The sequence below is a fragment of the Nakaseomyces bracarensis genome (assembly GCF_045282275.1).
Source record: "Nakaseomyces bracarensis strain CBM3 chromosome Unknown Scaff4_1, whole genome shotgun sequence".
Taxonomy (NCBI): domain Eukaryota; kingdom Fungi; phylum Ascomycota; class Saccharomycetes; order Saccharomycetales; family Saccharomycetaceae; genus Nakaseomyces; species Nakaseomyces bracarensis.
The window spans coordinates 143679-161741 of NW_027263964.1; the positions used below are offsets into that span (position 1 = coordinate 143679).

The window sequence follows — 18063 nt, forward strand, 5'->3', positions numbered from 1 at the left end:
TGGAGTAGTCTTCTTAGTTGAAGTAGTCTTAGAATATGAATGCATATAAAAAGTGATTTACATTTTACTTATATAAGATTTTTTGCTATCATCTTCATTAAAATTGCTATCCACCTCTAATTTCTATATTATTTACATATAAAAAAAAACCTTGCTTCTAAGGCTATTTCTAAGTTATAAAAGCGACATCTTAAGTTAAATAATTTTTTACCACAGAAACTCCCGCACAGAACACCGCTTCCGCAATCCTCCCCCCTTTTTTTTCTTAGTGCTTCGGATAACACTCTACGTAAAAGTCACATGTTTTATATTAATATACGAAAACCATGTGATGAACCGTATTCTGTTATATACCTGTGAACGGAATATCACATGACAATATACTAGAATACGAAAATATCACCTGACTTTATGTTTGTCTTTTCTTTTTTCCTTCTTTTTTTAATGAATTTTTTTGGTGTTATTTTGATATAAGCCAGATGTCAAATATTTACTATTTATTATTAGGATGAAGGTATTATATTTTTTTAATGTTATAGGAAGGGGGATTACTTATAAGAGCAATTAAGAGAGTGTAGATTAATTATACAATAAAGGTATTATCGCAAAACAGCATAGATGGGGTTTCCTCTTTACGTTTGTGTAAATGAGTACAGGAGGCGTATGGAGGATGAGATAGATCTGAAGCCCGGGGATAAAGTAGAGGTGTTGACTGATGACGGGGAGTATAATGATGGGTGGTACTATGGTAAGAATCTTAGGACGCAGAAGACCGGGCTGTACCCTGCTGTTTTCACTAGAATGGTGAGTGTGGATGGGCGGGTTGGTGCAAAGTCCGATAAACGTGTCCCCACGCCGAAACTCGAGCAACAGAACTCGTTCCCATCAGAGAGTAGTCGTACTGCCAGTACTGTGCATACCACACTGAATGAGATTGATCAGGCGTTGGAGGAGTTGCGGAAGGACTCATTGACGTTGTCGCAGCCGTCACTGGTTGTGTCCGAGAGGTCGGCTGGCTCTAGACACTCGAGTACTCATAGTCATAGCAGTCGCGGTTATAATTTGGTGAAGACACAATCCAGAACGCCGAGCAGGCAGGAGGTACTTTCGTGGTCTGCGCAGGAAGTCACGAATTATTTTCTGTCGCGAGGGTACGACGAGACGTTGGCGTCGAAGTTTCTGGCACACGGGATAACTGGTATTATACTGATAGAAATGTCGATAGAACACTTAAAAGAGATAGATATAAATTCGTTTGGAATACGATTCGAAGTCGATAAGGAAATAAGCCGGCTGCGGTCTATCGTGTACAGTAGTTCGGCAACCACGACGCCAAGATTGCATAGTAACAACTGGAATGATAGCAAGTCTAGTACTGTTACCGGAAACAGAGAAAGTGTGTTAATATCCCCACCATCGATCACGAATGCCAATGAAAGGCCTTACAAGTCATTGGATGACTTACCACCACCATCAGCAAGTACTGTAAACGGAATGACACCAGGCAGGAATCATTCAAACCCTCATCATCAATTAGGTATAGAGGAGTCGTTTCCCGTGTCAAGAGGTAATGTGTATCCAACCATTGCCTCTCCGGAATACGAGGTCCCAGCGGAGATATTAAAGAACAAAGATATATTCGAGTCACCTGGTAAAGCTCCTAAACCACCATCATATCCAAGCGCAGTACAGCCACCTCCATCACCCATGGCAAAACCTAGGACACAGTTCAATAAAGGCCAGAGCCCATATATGGTGAATCCACCTAAATTTGATAGTAGGGCAGGCTCAATTGCCTCAAGTGCATCCCGTATTAATTCAAGCAATTCTATCTTAACAAGCTCATCAGATTTGGTAGGGACGCCCACTAGATATAAATTCCCTGGCGGATTAAGTGATAGATTACCCAATCCGATAGAAACCAAAATCAATAACGGAACAAACTCTGTGATAACCTCTTCAACTGCTGATTCCATTATGAACTCTTCATCAGGTGCTTCCACTGATACCAATCCTACGTTCGCATTTCCAGATCAAGGAAAACAAAATATTGGTGGACTAAAGAGAAACTCCGTTGTATACAAAGGCCACAAGAAGACTGAATCTGGAGGATCATTTGTCGATTTGTTCAATAGAATATCAATGTTATCACCTGGTAAAGAAGATACCGGTGATATGACTTCGGTTGAAAATGGACACAGAAGAAGCAGCAGTGCTGCTACTTACCAACACCATCGTAGATCAAGTAGTTCTTCAACATTCCAAAATCACTCGAGGAAATCCTCACAAAACTTAGCACATGCAAGGCAACCATCGGTAGATGGGCAAAGGCATAGAAGGAATTCCTCCCGTTTATCATTCTTTGGTGGTAAAGGTGACAATTTCTTGCAGAACTTATCGCCCAATATTAAATCAACTTCTCATAGCCGGAAAAGCTCATTCATTTCAAGTCCTTTTAAACAACAGTTTACAGATGCAGTTTTGGCTGATGGTACCCCGACATCTCATAATAATCATTCGGAGAAAGGTTCAGCCATGAAATCACCACAGAGATCAAAATCACCACATAAGTTATCTTCCACTCCAAAGCTAAGGTCGGCCAGTGAAATGGAACCCAAGAAAGAATTGAAATCTAATCAAGATAGAATTAAGGATATCATGGAAAATGAAGAAGAAAAGAAGAGATCTGTTAGTGAAGATGTCATCAAAGATAAGGCTGCGAAATTGAGCAAGCCAGTTAAACCAGCATTGAGAAAACAGCAGACATCCGCTTTCCAAGAAGGTCTCAGGTCAATCACTGTACAAGAAGCTATGAAGACAGCTGACTGTTCTGGTTGGATGAGTAAAAAAGGTAGTGGTGCTATGGGTACATGGAAGGAACGGTTTTTCGTTCTCCAAGGGACTAGATTGTCTTATTTTGCAAGTTTAAACGATACAAGAGAGCGTGGTCTGATTGATATCACAGCTCATAGAGTTGTAGCAGCAAATGAAGACGACAAATTAGTTGCGCTTTATGCAGCATCTGTTGGGAAAGGTAGGTTCTGTATGAAACTACTACCTCCCCAACCTGGCTCCAAAAAAGGATTAACTTTCACACAACCCAAGATACATTATTTAGCAGTTAGTACTCGAGATGAAATGAGAGCTTGGCTTTCAGCTTTGATTAAAGCTACAATCGATTTCGATACTTCAGTACCAGTTATTAGTTCATACGCTACTTCGACTGTTTCACTCAAAAAAGCCAAGGAAATGTTGGTAGAAGCAAGGAAAGCTACGGAGGAACGTGACCATAGAACTGGTTTTGATGAAGCGGATGAAGATCAGCTTTATTGGGAAGAGCAGCTTAAACAAGAACAATCAGGATCAACGGAATTTTCTTCAACGAATATGCCGAAATCACCTGATTACTTCTGACTTAATAAGCAATATAAAATAAGCAGGACAATTCAGTTAATTTAGATATTCCAACAAACATCATTCTTTTTTCAAAATATAATCACGTAGTTCAATAATAATTAATAAATGCATGTTATATGATATGAGATGAAGTTACATATATATATAATTCATATTAAATCATTACTCCTGTCTGTGACATTTTTCGAGTGCGTCTAATATCAGTTGATTGCCTTTCGGATCTAAGTTCATTGCTACTGTAAATTCTCTAATTGCTTCATTTTTCCTGCCCATTATTTGATATAATTGTCCCAGAACAAAATGAACAGTAGGCTCCTCTGGTGTCAATTTAACTAGCTCTTCGAAATTCTGTAATGCTAAGTTGTATCGTCCCATTGAATAAAGAAGGTTAGCTCTCTTGAAGCGTGCCAGGTTTGAATTAGGTTGCAATGAGCAGGCTAACTCATAGTACTCAAGTGCCTTTTCTTGATAGTCCAATTTTTCTAAAGCTACTCCACAGCAGCAAATCAAAACAGCGTTAATAGGGTATATTTGTCTTGCTTTCTCAAAGTACAGCAACGCTTCATCACAGCGTCCTAACTTCATCGAATATATTCCCATACCATAATATGCATTGTAATGTTTCGGATCACATGACAGTGCCTTTCTAAAACATTTTTTAGCCGCATCGAATGAATCATTCGACGAATATTCATGACCTTGTAATGTATACGCATATGCAAAATTCGGATCTATTTTTGTGGCCTTTTCAAAAGCTTGTATTGCCTCTTCATGGTCTTTCTTTAGCGAGAGATAGTTACCAACGCAACACCAAGTTTCAGGCTTGTTCGGATAGTAAGTCATCAGATAATCAGCCAAGCTTGCTAGCTTCTTATGATCTTGTAGATGCCATAATAAGGTTGAGAATATCTCTGTGTCAGCCACTCTGAATTGCTGCTTATCACTCAAGCGCATGAAATAATCCGTCGCCATTTCATAGTTCACAATTTCATAATGTAACTTACCTAATTGAGCGAGGCACCAGGGCATGGTTTTCACTATATAGTCAGGGACATATGCATGAAAGAGTCTTATAGCCTTATAGGAGTCGTAATTGGAGCAGCATTTTGCTATCAAGGCAAATAGATAATTAATATCTGATAAGTTGAAGGTTTTAGGATCAGTTGATTCTAATTTTTGAATAATATCAAACTCTTCTACTCCACCATCTTCTGCTCCGAGCTGCTCATTCGTTTCTGTATTATTATTGTTTATAACATGAGGAGTCCTTTTAGTGTAAACTTCATTGTCAACAGATGAAAAAAGCTTTGATGGTGGTGTAGAAAACAATTTACCTCTATTACTATTCTTCGCCAGCGAATTTATAGTCGTTTGCTTTCCTGGAGGGGAATGGATATTAGCTGTATTAGAGAACAGAGCCCCTCCATGTGTTGAATTAGTTTTAGATGCTGAAGGTGGATTCTTCTGATGGTTAAATATCGAGTTATACATTTGTAACGATTTTCTACCTTGTAGAGTATGCGGGAAGGTCTCGGGAGTAGTACCAGAGACAAATGCAGACGATGTAGTATTAGTAACTTTAACAGTAGGAGGTGAATTAGTACCCTTGAAAGGCGTAAATACCAACGACGAATTTGATGAGTAAGGTCTTGTTTTCTTCACCCTCGCACTGCCTGATATCCCAGGTTTTGCTCGGCTCTTGCTACTATCGGTGGCTGCCATACTGATATTAGAGTTCTGGCTTGATCCAGCCGAGGAAGAGTTCCGATTCAATTCATCCTCAAGTATCTTAGATTTCCTAACTAAAAGCATATTGTGTTTCTTCAAGTCAATAGTGGCACCCATCTTGTTCAAAGCAGTCATAGATTCCCACAGATAAGGGTTGAAAGTTAATGCTTTAGAGTGGTGCATTGCGCTCTTGTCAGTCTTCCCTAGTTTGTAATACAGGTTCCCCAAGAGACAATGTATAGTAGCACTTGTGGGCCGATGAGGCATGTATATTAATTCTGGTTTAAATCTTGGATCAGCTGGTGGTAGGCTTAAATGAACTCCTATTATATTAGCTTCTTCATCAGTAACATCACATTCATCATTGATAAATCGAAGCAGAGAGGTAACTGCCTTGTCCATGTGTTTTGAGAGATGTAAAGCACATTTACCATACAAATAGCAGGCACCAAGGTTGTTATCGATGAAACGTTCAGCGGCCTTCAGTGTAATTAACGGTTTGCCATTCAAAAACAGCGCCAATAAGTAGTAGTATTCAAAGAACGGGAGGTAGTAATGCCTTTTATCCAACAACGAACACTCCGCATGCAACAGCTCACCATAAAACTCCGCAGTATCGTAACTCATCTGGTCAATAGCAACTCGTATTACATCCTGTAGCTGATATACACGATCTATATTAAATTTAGACGAGCCTAATAGGTTCGGTTTCTCCTCCATATGGCTATTCGAATCAAGCATTGTTTGTTTTTGTATGTTGTTGTTTTTTTATAGCTATTGTTGGCCTTATGTCCTACTTTCTTTCAAATTATCTGATCAACAAGGTCAGCTACTTTCAAATATCGCTTTTTTAGCTCTTATATCCTCTGAGACTCGTTAAGCCAGTCAAGTCCAATAGGTTGTTTTTGTAATTTTTACTTTTAAAGCAAGAAAAAGGCCTTATCCGAAAGGTGGAATTTGTGGTTTATAAAAGCTATAAAATCAAATATCCAAGTAAAACTTAAAATCAATTCAAAATATTCATTTTCTTTGTTTGATTATATAGAAGAAAAAGCTATTCTAAATACTATCTTGGTAAGGGTGCGCACCAGCTATTCAAAACCATTTATTTGGTGTTGAAAGGTTAATTACTAAAAAAAAAAAATAACGAAGCTAATGGTAGAAGAAACTATTATAGTCTGGATTGAGTGCTGCGATAACTAAGAAGAAACTAGACGACGACACATTCTGGTGCCCAGAAGTATCCTTTGACAATATAATTATCTTTCTTTTCCTGAGAGTTATCCTTTTGTGTAGCTTGAGCTGGTTCCATTTCTTATTGTGTGTATTTATATTTTCTATGATTATTATATTATTCTTGTATATAATTACAATATGGAAGGTGTTAAGAGCAGATATTCTTCTTTTACCCAAGCCCTTTTATATATGGTGATTTCCGTTCTCTCCATGACTTGATTGCATTTAATCTTGAAAGTTGTATTAGATAGGTTAGAATAATACCTCCAAATTTTTAGGAACTTTTGCAAATTATACAACCATGTAATTAACCTAAAAGGGTAAATTACAAGTGTATGAGATGATTTGATTGTGAGGTTGTATCTAACGTAATTAATGCTATTTTTTTACCTTTTGGTACAGAACTAGCTTGACTCAGCTTGATGCAAAGATTTCCTCCAGTCCCTGAACTCAGTGGACAGAATTGCATCTCCATTCACTAGCTGTTCGTACTCTGAGTGTGATTCCTCGATTTCGGCCAGCCTCAAGTGGTTATTCTCGAACACCAGGCTGAATGCCCTGATATTATCCACGTTTTCTTCATCACGGGGTATAATCTTGAGCAACCACTCTGCAAAGAGCCCATACCACTTGATGGAGTCCAGACATGCCTGGCCCAGTTGAGGGTTATTAGCCTTTAGGATCACGGGTACTTCCTCTGTTGAGAATTCCTCAATTGTCTTCAACATGTAACGATCATCTCTGAAACCATATATGATCCTGGGTACACCGACCAGGAAGCATTGAAGCCATGCCCTAAATAGTTTCTTCTCAAATCTAGCTACGTCAGCGGTAGTAGAAATTTGTTTGCTGCATTTCAGCTCAGTGTAATGTTTTAAGTTGTCCTTGCCTTCTTCTTTGAAGTCGTAGATACAGTCGACCTCAGCACCGAGGATCATCTTACAGTTAGAGACTCCGGTCCGCACTACTGTAATATACTCGTCACCGTTATTCAGTATCTTCTTTGGCCTCTTCTCCACCACTACCCGCTCCACAAATGGCAGTGGCTGTGATAGTGTAGAGACACCTTCAAATTTGTAACCAGAATACGTGTCAAGCTGCTGTCTATTCGTGTTCCCCGTGCTTGGCTTCTCACCGGTCTTCTTGTTATTGTTATCTGAGACATCCTTGATGAATAATTGGCCATCAAACGACACAATTCTGAGGTCTACATGATTGAACGTGGGTGGCTCCATTGAGGTCCTTATAAGCTTCGACATAATGCCTCTAAATGTTATGATATCGGCAACAGTCTTCTTATTCTTCTTCTTCTCAGCGTCCATAACAGACTCCAACAGCCCGCGAAGACTACACCGGTCCTGAAACCCAGCAGCAACATCACGGAACTTATTAACACCAGCAGAAAGATCAACTCCCTTATCAAGATCACTATCTGGAAGATAATAGTACCGCAGGTTCACATCATCGTTCAAAAGGTACTCCTCCTGCTGCGTTCTCGAGTAATACCCAACCTCCTTGGGCTGTTTCAACGCCGTAGTGCTCCCTTTCTGATTAACAAACAAATTAGCAGTAATACCCATCGTTTTCCCACCGTAGTATATGTCCTTATACTGCTTCCAAGTTGTGGCCTATTGCTCTGTGGTTAAACCTGTTAGCTCATCGATTTTTTTCACTTCAACGGTTTGAAGGCTTTTGAAAAAAAAAAATCGTATTGAAGAAAAAAATTTTCAATTGAAAGGTTAGTCTGTTGGTTAATTACTCTTGATACTCATATATAACTCCTGTTAAGAGACCAGACTAACGATATTTAACAATGGCTGTTACTCTATCTATCAATGGTAAGGCTCCTGTGGTTGCCTATGCCGAATTAATTGCCTCCCGTTTGGTGAACTCCGCCAAGCCGGACAGTATTGCTACCGTTTTTGTCGATGACAAGAAGGAGCCAGCTGCTGCTCTTGACGGTGAGACTGGTGATGTTCTAGCTAAGATTGTCCAAAAGTTCCCAGAACAATTTGGCTCTTCTGACCTTTCTACTGAACAGGCCTGGATCAAGTTGGCCAACGAGGAGCTTGTTATTAAGAACTTCCAAAAGCTTTCCCAATCTTTAGAGAAGCTAGATGCTCAATTGAACTTGAGAACCTTTATCCAAGGTGGTCTAAACTTCACTGTTGCCGACGTTGCTTGTTGGGGTGCTCTTAGATCCAACGGTATGGTTGGTTCTATCATCAAGAACAAGGTCTACGTCAATGTCTCTCGTTGGTACTTGCTTCTAGAGTTGAACCCAGCTTTCGGTCAGGTCCATGAATTCTTGACCAAGTCCTTGCAGGATTTGAAGAAAGCTGCTAATGCTGGTAAGAAGAAGGAGTCCCACAAGGCTAACTTTGAAATTGATTTGCAGGACGCTAAGATGGGTGAAGTTGTCACTCGTTTCCCACCTGAACCATCTGGATACTTGCACATCGGACACGCTAAGGCCGCTCTATTGAACCAGTACTTCGCTCAAGCTTACAAGGGTAAGTTGATTATCAGATTTGATGACACTAACCCATCCAAGGAGAAGACCGAGTTTCAGGACTCCATCTTGGAAGATTTGGAACTTTTGGGTATCAAGGGTGACAAGATTACTTACTCTTCTGACTACTTCCAAGAGATGTACGACCTATGTGTTCAATTGATCAAGGACGGTAAGGCTTACTGTGATGACACTCAAACTGAAAGAATGAGAGAAGAACGTATGGATGGTATTGCTTCCGCTAGAAGAGAACGTACTGTTGAAGAAAATTTGAAGATCTTCACTGAAGACATGAAGAACGGTACCGAAGAAGGTCTAAAGAACTGTGTCCGTGCTAAGATTGACTACCAGGCCTTGAACAAGACCCTAAGAGACCCAGTTATCTACAGATGTAACCTAACCCCTCACCACAGAACTGGTACTACCTGGAAGATGTACCCAACTTATGATTTCTGTGTTCCAGTTGTTGACTCTATTGAAGGTGTCACCCATGCTCTACGTACTATCGAATACAGAGACCGTAACGCTCAATACGACTGGTTCTTGGAGAACCTGCATTTGAGAAAGGTCCACATTTGGGATTTCGCAAGAGTTAACTTCGTTAGAACTTTGCTATCTAAGAGAAAGCTACAATGGATGGTCGACAAGGGTCTAGTCTCCAACTGGGACGATCCAAGATTCCCAACCGTTAGAGGTGTCAGAAGAAGAGGTATGACTGTCGAAGGTCTAAGAAACTTCGTTCTTTCTCAAGGTCCATCCAGAAACGTTATTAACTTGGAATGGAATATCATCTGGGCTTTCAACAAGAAGGTTATTGACCCAGTCGCTCCAAGACACACTGCTGTTGTTGATCCTGTCAAGATTCACATCGAAGGCGCTCCAGAAACTCCAAAGACTGAAATGAAACCTAAGCATAAGAAGAACCCTGATGTTGGTGAAAAGAAGGTTATCTTCTACCAAAATGTTGTCATTGACAAGGCTGATGCTGATGTCATTGAAGCCAATGAAGAAGTTACTTTAATGGACTGGGGTAACATCATCATTACCAAGAAGAATGCTGACGGCTCTATGGAGGCTAAGTTGCATTTGGAAGGTGATTTTAAGAAGACTAAGTACAAGTTGACCTGGTTGGCTGATACTGATGATGTTGTTAAGGTTGACTTGGTCGATTTCGACCACTTGATCAGCAAGGACAAGTTGGAAGAAGATGAAAGCTTCGAAGATTTCTTGACTCCTCAAACTGAATTCCACACCGACGCTATTGCTGACTTAAATGTCAAGGATATGAAGGTCGGTGACATCATTCAATTTGAGAGAAAGGGTTACTACAGATTGGATTCTGTTGCCAAGGATGGTAAGCCATACACTTTCTTCACTATTCCAGATGGTAAGTCTGTTAACAAATACGGTGCTAAGAAATAATAGATGTCATTTAATTATGTAACGTTTCAATAAATATTTAATTAACTTTTAGTTTCCTCTTTTTCAAGACAAAGAATTCATGATATTTTGCTGTTTTTTTTTGAATATGCGCTATATGATATGACATCGCATTACTGTTTCAGTCTTCGAATAATCAATGATCTAATAAAGATCTCTATCAGAGAGAATACTATACAGACTATAACCGCGACAAAGAACCACCAGGTCACTCTTACAATATTCCTTTCCGCAATGGAGTCAACACAAATGTCAAAAAATTCTAGGAAGACCATACAACGATCATTCAAGACCTGAACACGTTGGTCAATTTCAAGGTATTCCCTCATTGCTACATACAATGGATGTAATGATGGTTCAAATGACCAGAAAAATTCTGGTGTATCCAAAACACTTGAGGAAAGGTTAACATCAACTCTCAACTTAAACAATTTTCCTGATTTTTTAATTAGCTGTTCTCTCTTTAACCCTAGTGTACCATATAAAGCCAGCCTCTTTGGTAATCTTGTCACTGTAGTTAGGATTGGTGAGATTCTAGACTCAAATCTAGAGAGTTTCGATGACTGCGCAATAGCGTGAGCGAGAGTCAGCTTGATAATATGATCTCCAGACCTTAAAGTAATTATATCATTGAAAATTCTTGGTCTTTCAGTGTCCTTATCATATTCAAAATGGAATTGTTCAATTTCGATATCCTGTTCATCTAATGGTCGAACCACAAGATTCTTATAGTCAGAGAACGCGATATCACCCAGTATATTTTTCTCTTCCTCTTCTGTGAAATTCCAGAATACGACTACACCGTAGTGGAATACGAATATCTCGGCATGCTGATCCTCCTCATTTGGTACCATACTATGTCTCCTATTGCCTGCATCAATAGACATACGTTCACTACGTTCTCTTTGTTCCTGTTCAATAGGTGTCTCTTCAGCAAAGAATTGTGGCTCACTAGGATCAAAATTATCTTGGTTCGAACCATTATTGTTGTTATTCCCATTGTTATTATTTTCAGGGTCAGCAATCGCGGTGCTATCTAGTTCGTAGTTATTATTGGCATCTTCTAGCGTCTCCACACCGGAATAATATTCATAATGGTGATCTCTTTGCTCACTAGTATCAATCAGCTTCTCTATTAATGTCTTACCACCCACAACTTTCTTAGATATGTTAGATTTCAGTCGGAATCCATCCTTACCAGGTAATAACGGTAGGGTGTATGCAATGTAAAGACACTCATCGTATAGCCTTGGCTTTACTTCATGTGTAACTTTCAGAAATTTCGATAATAGTTTCAAGTTAAAGCCTTCAGCTAAGTTATAAGCTGTTATCCTTGAGAGTTTATGATCCCTAATGTTCTTAGGTATACGCTCCATCGGACTCTTCTTAACAATCGAAGGCTGCTCTCTACGCTCAAGCGGACCTCTAGTAGGCGGCACATTGCTATCCTCGGGGATTAAAACGAGCTTCTGAGAAGTCTTCGAGGTTCTAGTTGGCAACGCATTTATCATCTTTCTCATCGGTGCCCTCCTGAGCTTATCATACACATTCCTATCCCAACTTGACGTAGAACCTCGCTCCTCCCGCCTGCCAGACGGCACATCCGAACTTGCAGACAGTATATTGTCAATAGATATCTCACTAAACCTACCAGAAGACCTACGCTTTCCAGAGTTCCCAGAACCCATATCATGTTTATGATTAGTACCATATTGTGATAACGAAGACGCACCTCCACCAGAGGACGCAGCAGACCGCTTCTGCCCTTCACTATTTACAGCAACGGATGTGTTCCTAACACCAGCAGCATGCCCAGCAAACGGAGCACTACTCCTCTTCTTGCTTGACCTCGAATCTGTCACCAGGATCGACGGAGACCGCTTCGGCATGGCTCCTTCAGCCATCGGATCCTTATAACTCATCTCGCCTATTTTATATAAATGTCGTAAGTCGTACCTAACCTCCTCCTATCCCATTTACAACTATCACTATAGCCTTTAGACTTGAACCTTTAACCTTTAAATGGCCTTGTTTGATCCCTCGGGGCTAATCACGAAATTTTGGTATTAATAGGCAAAGCAACATTACGAAACACAGAAACCCAAATTAGAGAGCACCAACAAGGACGTATATCATACTGTGATGTCCACGCCAGACAGTAGCGATGTTGAGACACCTTTCAAGCAGCGTGAGGAGGCTAGGAAGCTGAAGGAGCAGCTGATATTAGAGACCACGCCGGGGTTGAAGAGGAGGAAGCTAGTGGATGTAGTGGGGACTATACGGAACTCTCCGAACGAGTCGAGGCAGTATCTGCAGGAACTGAATTCTGCTTTGTCTTCCCAGGGTACAAATTTGCGGGACAAGTTATTGGATGCTGAGGATGGTACAAATAGCATTGATGACATCAGCCCTGGCCATATGTCGCTGTCACAGACAGTATTCTCCCAGATAAAGGACCCTAAGGATGTATATGGCAGGGTTCGACAAGATCGTGATGAATCTCTGGTGATTCTCGATGATTACGAGCCTTTTTCTGACGATAGGTTCGCAGATCAACAGGATCACGAGCTACAACAAGATGATAATCTCGGAATACATCAATATGATGCAGAGCTTACAGATGATATGATGCCAGTCGACAATATAGGGAGCCCTGGACATCTAGGATCACCAGTTGGTGGAGATAAACACGAAACTCAAGTTGAACACTCCTTGCCATATCAGGATGATTCCAGTTTACATTACGTACCGAACAGCAATGATGATGGAATGGATGATGATGGAATGGACTCTCCACATGACGTGGTGGAAAGAAGGTTCGATAGTCCCGATTACCCAGATATTGTCGTCGATATACCTGATCTACAAGGTATAGAAATACCAGATAATCTCTGGGAAGTACTGGCTACGTTCTTGGCACAAATCTTTATAAATATTAAAGCCAGTTCAGGTGTTGAAGCATTAGTTGCCGATAGATCTAAAGTTGTTGAAATATTATCAAGCTATCATGAAATAGAACCAGCTATTGCTAAAACATTGCTGTTTGAGATTGCCTGCAAGTACTTGCCATTGGAAGAGTGTAATTCCCTAGAACTAGGGTTATTTACCGCTGTAACATAGCCATTACTATGTATATAGATTGATAGATGGATAGGCGCTATAGTCTAGTTGTAACATTATAAGTTTACGAATATATGCAAACTGAACTTCTTATTTTCGTGGTAGAATAATATCTATATACAAATATTTACAATTCTGGAGATTGATAACTCATTCCAGATGTCTTTTTTGCCTTGTCAGCATTATCAGGTTTTCTGTGTATTGATAAATACCAAATGATACACCGCCTGCCAATCCGACCTTCATTAATCTTGGCAACCAACCTTTCCAGAAGGCAGTTATACCTTCTTCCACGAATATCCTATATCCACAGTTTATACTATTTCTATAAAGTACCATAGAGTCCTTTGCTTGCATTCTTGTCTTGATGACATCCAGAGGTTGAGTTGCAGCTACAACTGCACCAGAAGATACTAGACCCAGAAGTGTTGCAAAATACTCGTTGTTTTGGTACTCTCTAGGAGCAAATTGTCGAAGTGTGGTGAACGTCGTGAATCTGACAACTGAATTTCCTACTTGTCTCATCATCGTAGGTACAGTACCTTGGAAATAGGCCCTAATCCCACGGTGTCTATACAGTTCCGATATCGTACTGAATATATTTGTTGGTAGCTTTTCTGGAAATAGCACCTCATAGGGAGACGTGGCTATTGGTTGTTTATGGAAGGTCTTCTTAGCAGGTTTACTAGCCTGTAATTCACCTTTCAGTTTATCGATGCTGCTAATACCACCGTTCTTAGCTCTTTCATCAGTGACTAAAGCGTTTTGTATCATAGCAACCTTAACATTTTCAAATGGAATAATACAAAGGGACTCCATGGTACCTGTTAGTACACCAGCCATCAACAATTGAGGCCCAGTAAGCTTAGCATCCCTTGGCAAATCGGGAGGCCTAACCCATTCGGAAGCCTTGTCAAAAGTCCAAAATCTTATAGATGTCTTCAATATGGCACCAATATTCACCGCAGAGCAACCAGTAAAGTAAGCTCTCACTTGATAGCCCAACGCCTCGAATGGCTGGACACCAGGTAAACTCCTGTGTAATTGCAACCCAGTTTTTAAGAACTCGAAGGGGTATGTTACCGTGGTCTCAAATACGGCAGCTGTACTACCAGCAGTAATAAGCGTGAAGTTATCGTTAGTCCTATTGGCAGTCATCGATACTTTTTTTTATGATATCGTTTTATGTAGTACTTTAGGAAGTTGTCCTTTGGCTTGGTATTGTACTTAGTATATAAGTCTATTATAGTTGTGATTCCACTTAATCACTTGCACATGTTTAGTGCAATCGTACGATGCCAATTAAAAGCATTAGCAATAACCATCAACTTCCTAGTTGGATTATAAATTAGTATATATCTGGTTAGATTTAGTAACCAGTACCTAATAATCATGTTATAGTATAGTCGTTGAGATGATGTCTAGTTTGTGTTGTTAACAAAAAGAAAAAAACAACAATTATAGGTTATATTTATTATATTATTAGTGTATGTAGAGAAATGCGTGTCCATTAATATAGTGATAATGAGCTTTCACAATTGTAATATACATCTTATTAGTCTCATTATTTCCCCTTTCATTTTGAGCTCTCTCACTCCCCAAATAGTTTCCTAACTCTTTTCAATACAGAGTCCTTCTCAGGATCATAAGGATGGTCCTTTGAAGGAATCTCTAGGATTGCAGGGAAAGGCTTTGTGTATGAGTCCACACGAGACCTTATGAGTTCTGCAATGTGCTGGTTAATCAGTAGAATAGCAATATCGTCTCTCTCCTCTGTAAACTTATCGAAAATCTCCGCAACCTCCTCCTTAGTGGTCTTACCTTCCTGGTAAACAAAGAAATTCTTCTCCTGCGTGTCAGGAGTAATCTGCCCTACACCAGCAAGCAATAGCCCTGTAGTGGTGTCCTCATCTGCAATCACTGCAAGTAACGTACGTTTATCAGCCATTTACCTCACAACAATAAAATATATAGAAAAGAAACCGTGTGCTGGTAGTTTCCCAATTCCTCAACAAGTACAACTGGTGTTTAATTCCAGGGTAGATCAGAAATGGATAACGTAACTGTAAAGTAATATTTCTTTATAAAGATAGCCTTCTCCCTGCTAAAAAATCCCCCTTCGGCTCTTTTGCTATATAAGTGAAAAAAGCAGCTAATGCTGCTTTCAAAGGTTTAAAATGGTAACAAGGTACAAACCTCCACAGATACTGTAGACTCGATGCTTACACGTTTACGGCCAGGGGTACGGTGGTTTAGCTTTACGAGAGGTGTGCTCTCGGGGCATAACAAGTGGTCAACCATCAAGCACGACAAGATGAAGAACGATGCTGAGAAGAACAAAGTGATTAACAAGTTTGCGAACCAGATCACGTTGGCGGTGAAGAGTGGTGGTAGTGGAGACCCCGGTATGAACATCAGGCTTGCTTCGGCTATAGAGTTGGCGAATAAGAACAATGTTCCGAAGAAAGTGGTTGAGAATGCGGTAAACCGTGGGCTTGGCGTAGGTAATGGCAAAGCAGCGTCTGAGTTCTGTACGTATGAGGGTATTGGTCCTGGTGGGGTTGCATTTGTGGTGGAGTCCCTTACAGACAACAAGAACAGGGCCATTGCCCTTGTCAGGTCGGCTTTCAACAAAATCGGTGGGTCTATGACACCAACGCTCTATTTCTTCGAGCGGAAGGGTTATCTTGTGGTAGAATCCGACCAATTGACTACAGAGGATGAAGTTCTGGAGAAAGTGCTCGAAGTAGACGGTGTAGAAGATATTAAGTTGGTTGAGGAGGAAGATAATGAACGAACAACCCCCGAACGGGCCATACCCGACAGTGCGAACACATCACCCAACAAATTCGACATAGTCACAGAAGTAACGATGAACAACAAGGTAGCTAACTCTTTTAAAGAATTAGGATTTAAGATACATGAAATGGGTCTTGAATATGTTCCAAACCCAGACACTATAGTAGAAGTCACTGATGAAGAAGTCCGTCAAAAGATTGAAAAACTTGTGAATACACTGGACGAGCTAGACGACGTCACTTCTGTATATACAAACTTAAAGGACTAATAGAAAAAAAAGCTGTAAATAAATATATTCTCTATTTTCTTAATTATATTGAAATCATTTATATAAATAAAGAAAGGAAAAAGCACTATAATCTAACAAACTAGTTAATTATCCTTTGAAGCCTACTGGCCTTGAAAATAGCATCTCAACTATCGCATTGCTGATTCAATTTGTGCTTACCAAATAAAAAAAATGTGTCACTGATTAGTTTTGCCCCTCCCCCGCAATTAATTTGAAGCCCTCGAGGCACTGAAAATATCCTGCAAATATTCCGGTTCTGCGGGTATTTCTGTGGTAGATGTGTAGAGTTTTTCCGAAATGGTAAATCATTTCTTTTTTTAAGGGTCTTCCTGTGAAACCCCCGCAGACCTTCATATTTCTTTCAGGGTCCTTGCAATTTAAGGCATTAAAAGTATTAAGTAAAAGGACTATATTATTAAAACACAACACACCTATATATATATATAATGTGTTGTGTGCAAATAGTTATTACTTTTATTGTTTGTCAATAGATATTAAATAAATAATAAGTAATAGTAAAGAATGACTGTGCAGAAAGATAATGTATTTGGTGTGGATGTGTGTCTCTTCGACATGGATGGCACCATAGTTAATACTACAGAGGCAGCTGAAGCTGTGTGGAAGAGGCTATGTGTGCAGGAGAATGTGGATCCAGAGGAACTTTTTAAACATTCGCATGGAGCTAAGGCCGGTGATATAATGGCGCAATATTTCCCGAATGTTGACAATACCGATGGGAAAAAAGTCCAGGCGATCGAAAAGGAGCTGGTTGATGATTTTGAAGACATCGTTAAGCTGGTTCCTGGGTCTAAGGAACTTCTGTTATCTCTGGATAAGGACTCAAGTACTGGAGCTCCACTAGCCGGTCGAAAGTGGGCAATTGTTACTTCTGCCACTCCCTACATTGCATTCCACTGGTTTACCTCTATCCTCAAAGAGGTCGGGAAGCCTGATGTTTTTATTACTGCATTAGATGTTAAAAACGGTAAACCAGACCCAGAAGGATATAGTAAGGCGTGTGATCTTCTTTGTAATAACTGTAATTTTGATAGAAGTATTGCTCGCTCTGTGGTATTTGAAGATGCACCAGTTGGTATCAAAGCTGGTAAAGCAATGGGCGCGGTAACTGTGGGTATTACTACATCTTATGACAAAGGTGTGTTATTCGATGCTGGTGCAGATTTTGTTGTGAATGATTTGACCCAAGTTAGGTTACTTAGAAATAACGACCAGGATGGGATTGTATTCGAAATAGTGAACCCACTAGTAAAATAACTCAAAAAACTTATATGTAATAACCTAACCAAAAAGTACTCAATGAACAAATGGCTTTTTTAATTATTATTTTTTAGGAATTGTAAATATTTCTTATTGATGAATGGAACATAACAATTATTTATTCTATACATTAAACTTATATATTCTATAAAAAAATCATCTGCAATGCAATGATGTAAGAGGTCTTCCTCTTGAAGTTTTGGTTGTTTTTTTTTGAAATTATCATCAAGTAATGCCGGATTCG

The 18063-nt window shown here is 39.8% G+C and overlaps 10 protein-coding genes across 10 annotated transcripts; 5 read left to right on the forward strand and 5 right to left on the reverse strand.

Annotated features, from left to right (window-relative positions):
- Positions 1-618: 618 nt before the first annotated feature.
- Positions 619-3414, forward strand: BOI1 (Boi1p; the record flags this gene model as incomplete). Its single annotated transcript, XM_071050883.1, has 1 exon — positions 619-3414. The coding sequence occupies one exon, from the start codon at positions 619-621 to the stop codon at positions 3412-3414; it is 2796 nt and encodes a 931-aa protein (XP_070908095.1).
- Positions 3415-3579: 165 nt separating this feature from the next.
- Positions 3580-5886, reverse strand: CDC27 (anaphase promoting complex subunit CDC27; the record flags this gene model as incomplete). The annotated part of the gene is made up of 1 exon (XM_071050884.1): positions 3580-5886. The coding sequence occupies one exon, from the start codon at positions 5884-5886 to the stop codon at positions 3580-3582; it is 2307 nt and encodes a 768-aa protein (XP_070908096.1).
- Positions 5887-6785: 899 nt separating this feature from the next.
- On the reverse strand, positions 6786-7961 carry RAI1 (decapping nuclease; the record flags this gene model as incomplete). The annotated part of the gene is made up of 1 exon (XM_071050885.1): positions 6786-7961. The coding sequence occupies one exon, from the start codon at positions 7959-7961 to the stop codon at positions 6786-6788; it is 1176 nt and encodes a 391-aa protein (XP_070908097.1).
- A 233-nt stretch (positions 7962-8194) lies between these two features.
- GUS1 (glutamate--tRNA ligase GUS1) lies at positions 8195-10315 on the forward strand (the record flags this gene model as incomplete). The annotated part of the gene is made up of 1 exon (XM_071050886.1): positions 8195-10315. One exon carries the CDS (start codon positions 8195-8197, stop codon positions 10313-10315), a length of 2121 nt encoding a protein of 706 aa, XP_070908098.1.
- Positions 10316-10446: 131 nt separating this feature from the next.
- On the reverse strand, positions 10447-12255 carry RMD8 (Rmd8p; the record flags this gene model as incomplete). Its single annotated transcript, XM_071050887.1, has 1 exon — positions 10447-12255. The coding sequence occupies one exon, from the start codon at positions 12253-12255 to the stop codon at positions 10447-10449; it is 1809 nt and encodes a 602-aa protein (XP_070908099.1).
- Positions 12256-12475: 220 nt separating this feature from the next.
- Positions 12476-13453, forward strand: CNN1 (centromere-binding protein CNN1; the record flags this gene model as incomplete). Its single annotated transcript, XM_071050888.1, has 1 exon — positions 12476-13453. One exon carries the CDS (start codon positions 12476-12478, stop codon positions 13451-13453), a length of 978 nt encoding a protein of 325 aa, XP_070908100.1.
- Positions 13454-13603: 150 nt separating this feature from the next.
- MRX20 (Mrx20p) lies at positions 13604-14611 on the reverse strand (the record flags this gene model as incomplete). The annotated part of the gene is made up of 1 exon (XM_071050889.1): positions 13604-14611. The coding sequence occupies one exon, from the start codon at positions 14609-14611 to the stop codon at positions 13604-13606; it is 1008 nt and encodes a 335-aa protein (XP_070908101.1).
- Positions 14612-15044: 433 nt separating this feature from the next.
- On the reverse strand, positions 15045-15401 carry VMA7 (H(+)-transporting V1 sector ATPase subunit F; the record flags this gene model as incomplete). Its single annotated transcript, XM_071050890.1, has 1 exon — positions 15045-15401. One exon carries the CDS (start codon positions 15399-15401, stop codon positions 15045-15047), a length of 357 nt encoding a protein of 118 aa, XP_070908102.1.
- A 270-nt stretch (positions 15402-15671) lies between these two features.
- DPC29 (post-initiation translation factor DPC29) lies at positions 15672-16520 on the forward strand (the record flags this gene model as incomplete). Its single annotated transcript, XM_071050891.1, has 1 exon — positions 15672-16520. One exon carries the CDS (start codon positions 15672-15674, stop codon positions 16518-16520), a length of 849 nt encoding a protein of 282 aa, XP_070908103.1.
- Positions 16521-17063: 543 nt separating this feature from the next.
- RNJ42_00722 (HAD family hydrolase) lies at positions 17064-17816 on the forward strand (the record flags this gene model as incomplete). The annotated part of the gene is made up of 1 exon (XM_071050892.1): positions 17064-17816. One exon carries the CDS (start codon positions 17064-17066, stop codon positions 17814-17816), a length of 753 nt encoding a protein of 250 aa, XP_070908104.1.
- Between the last annotated feature and the right edge of the window lie 247 nt (positions 17817-18063).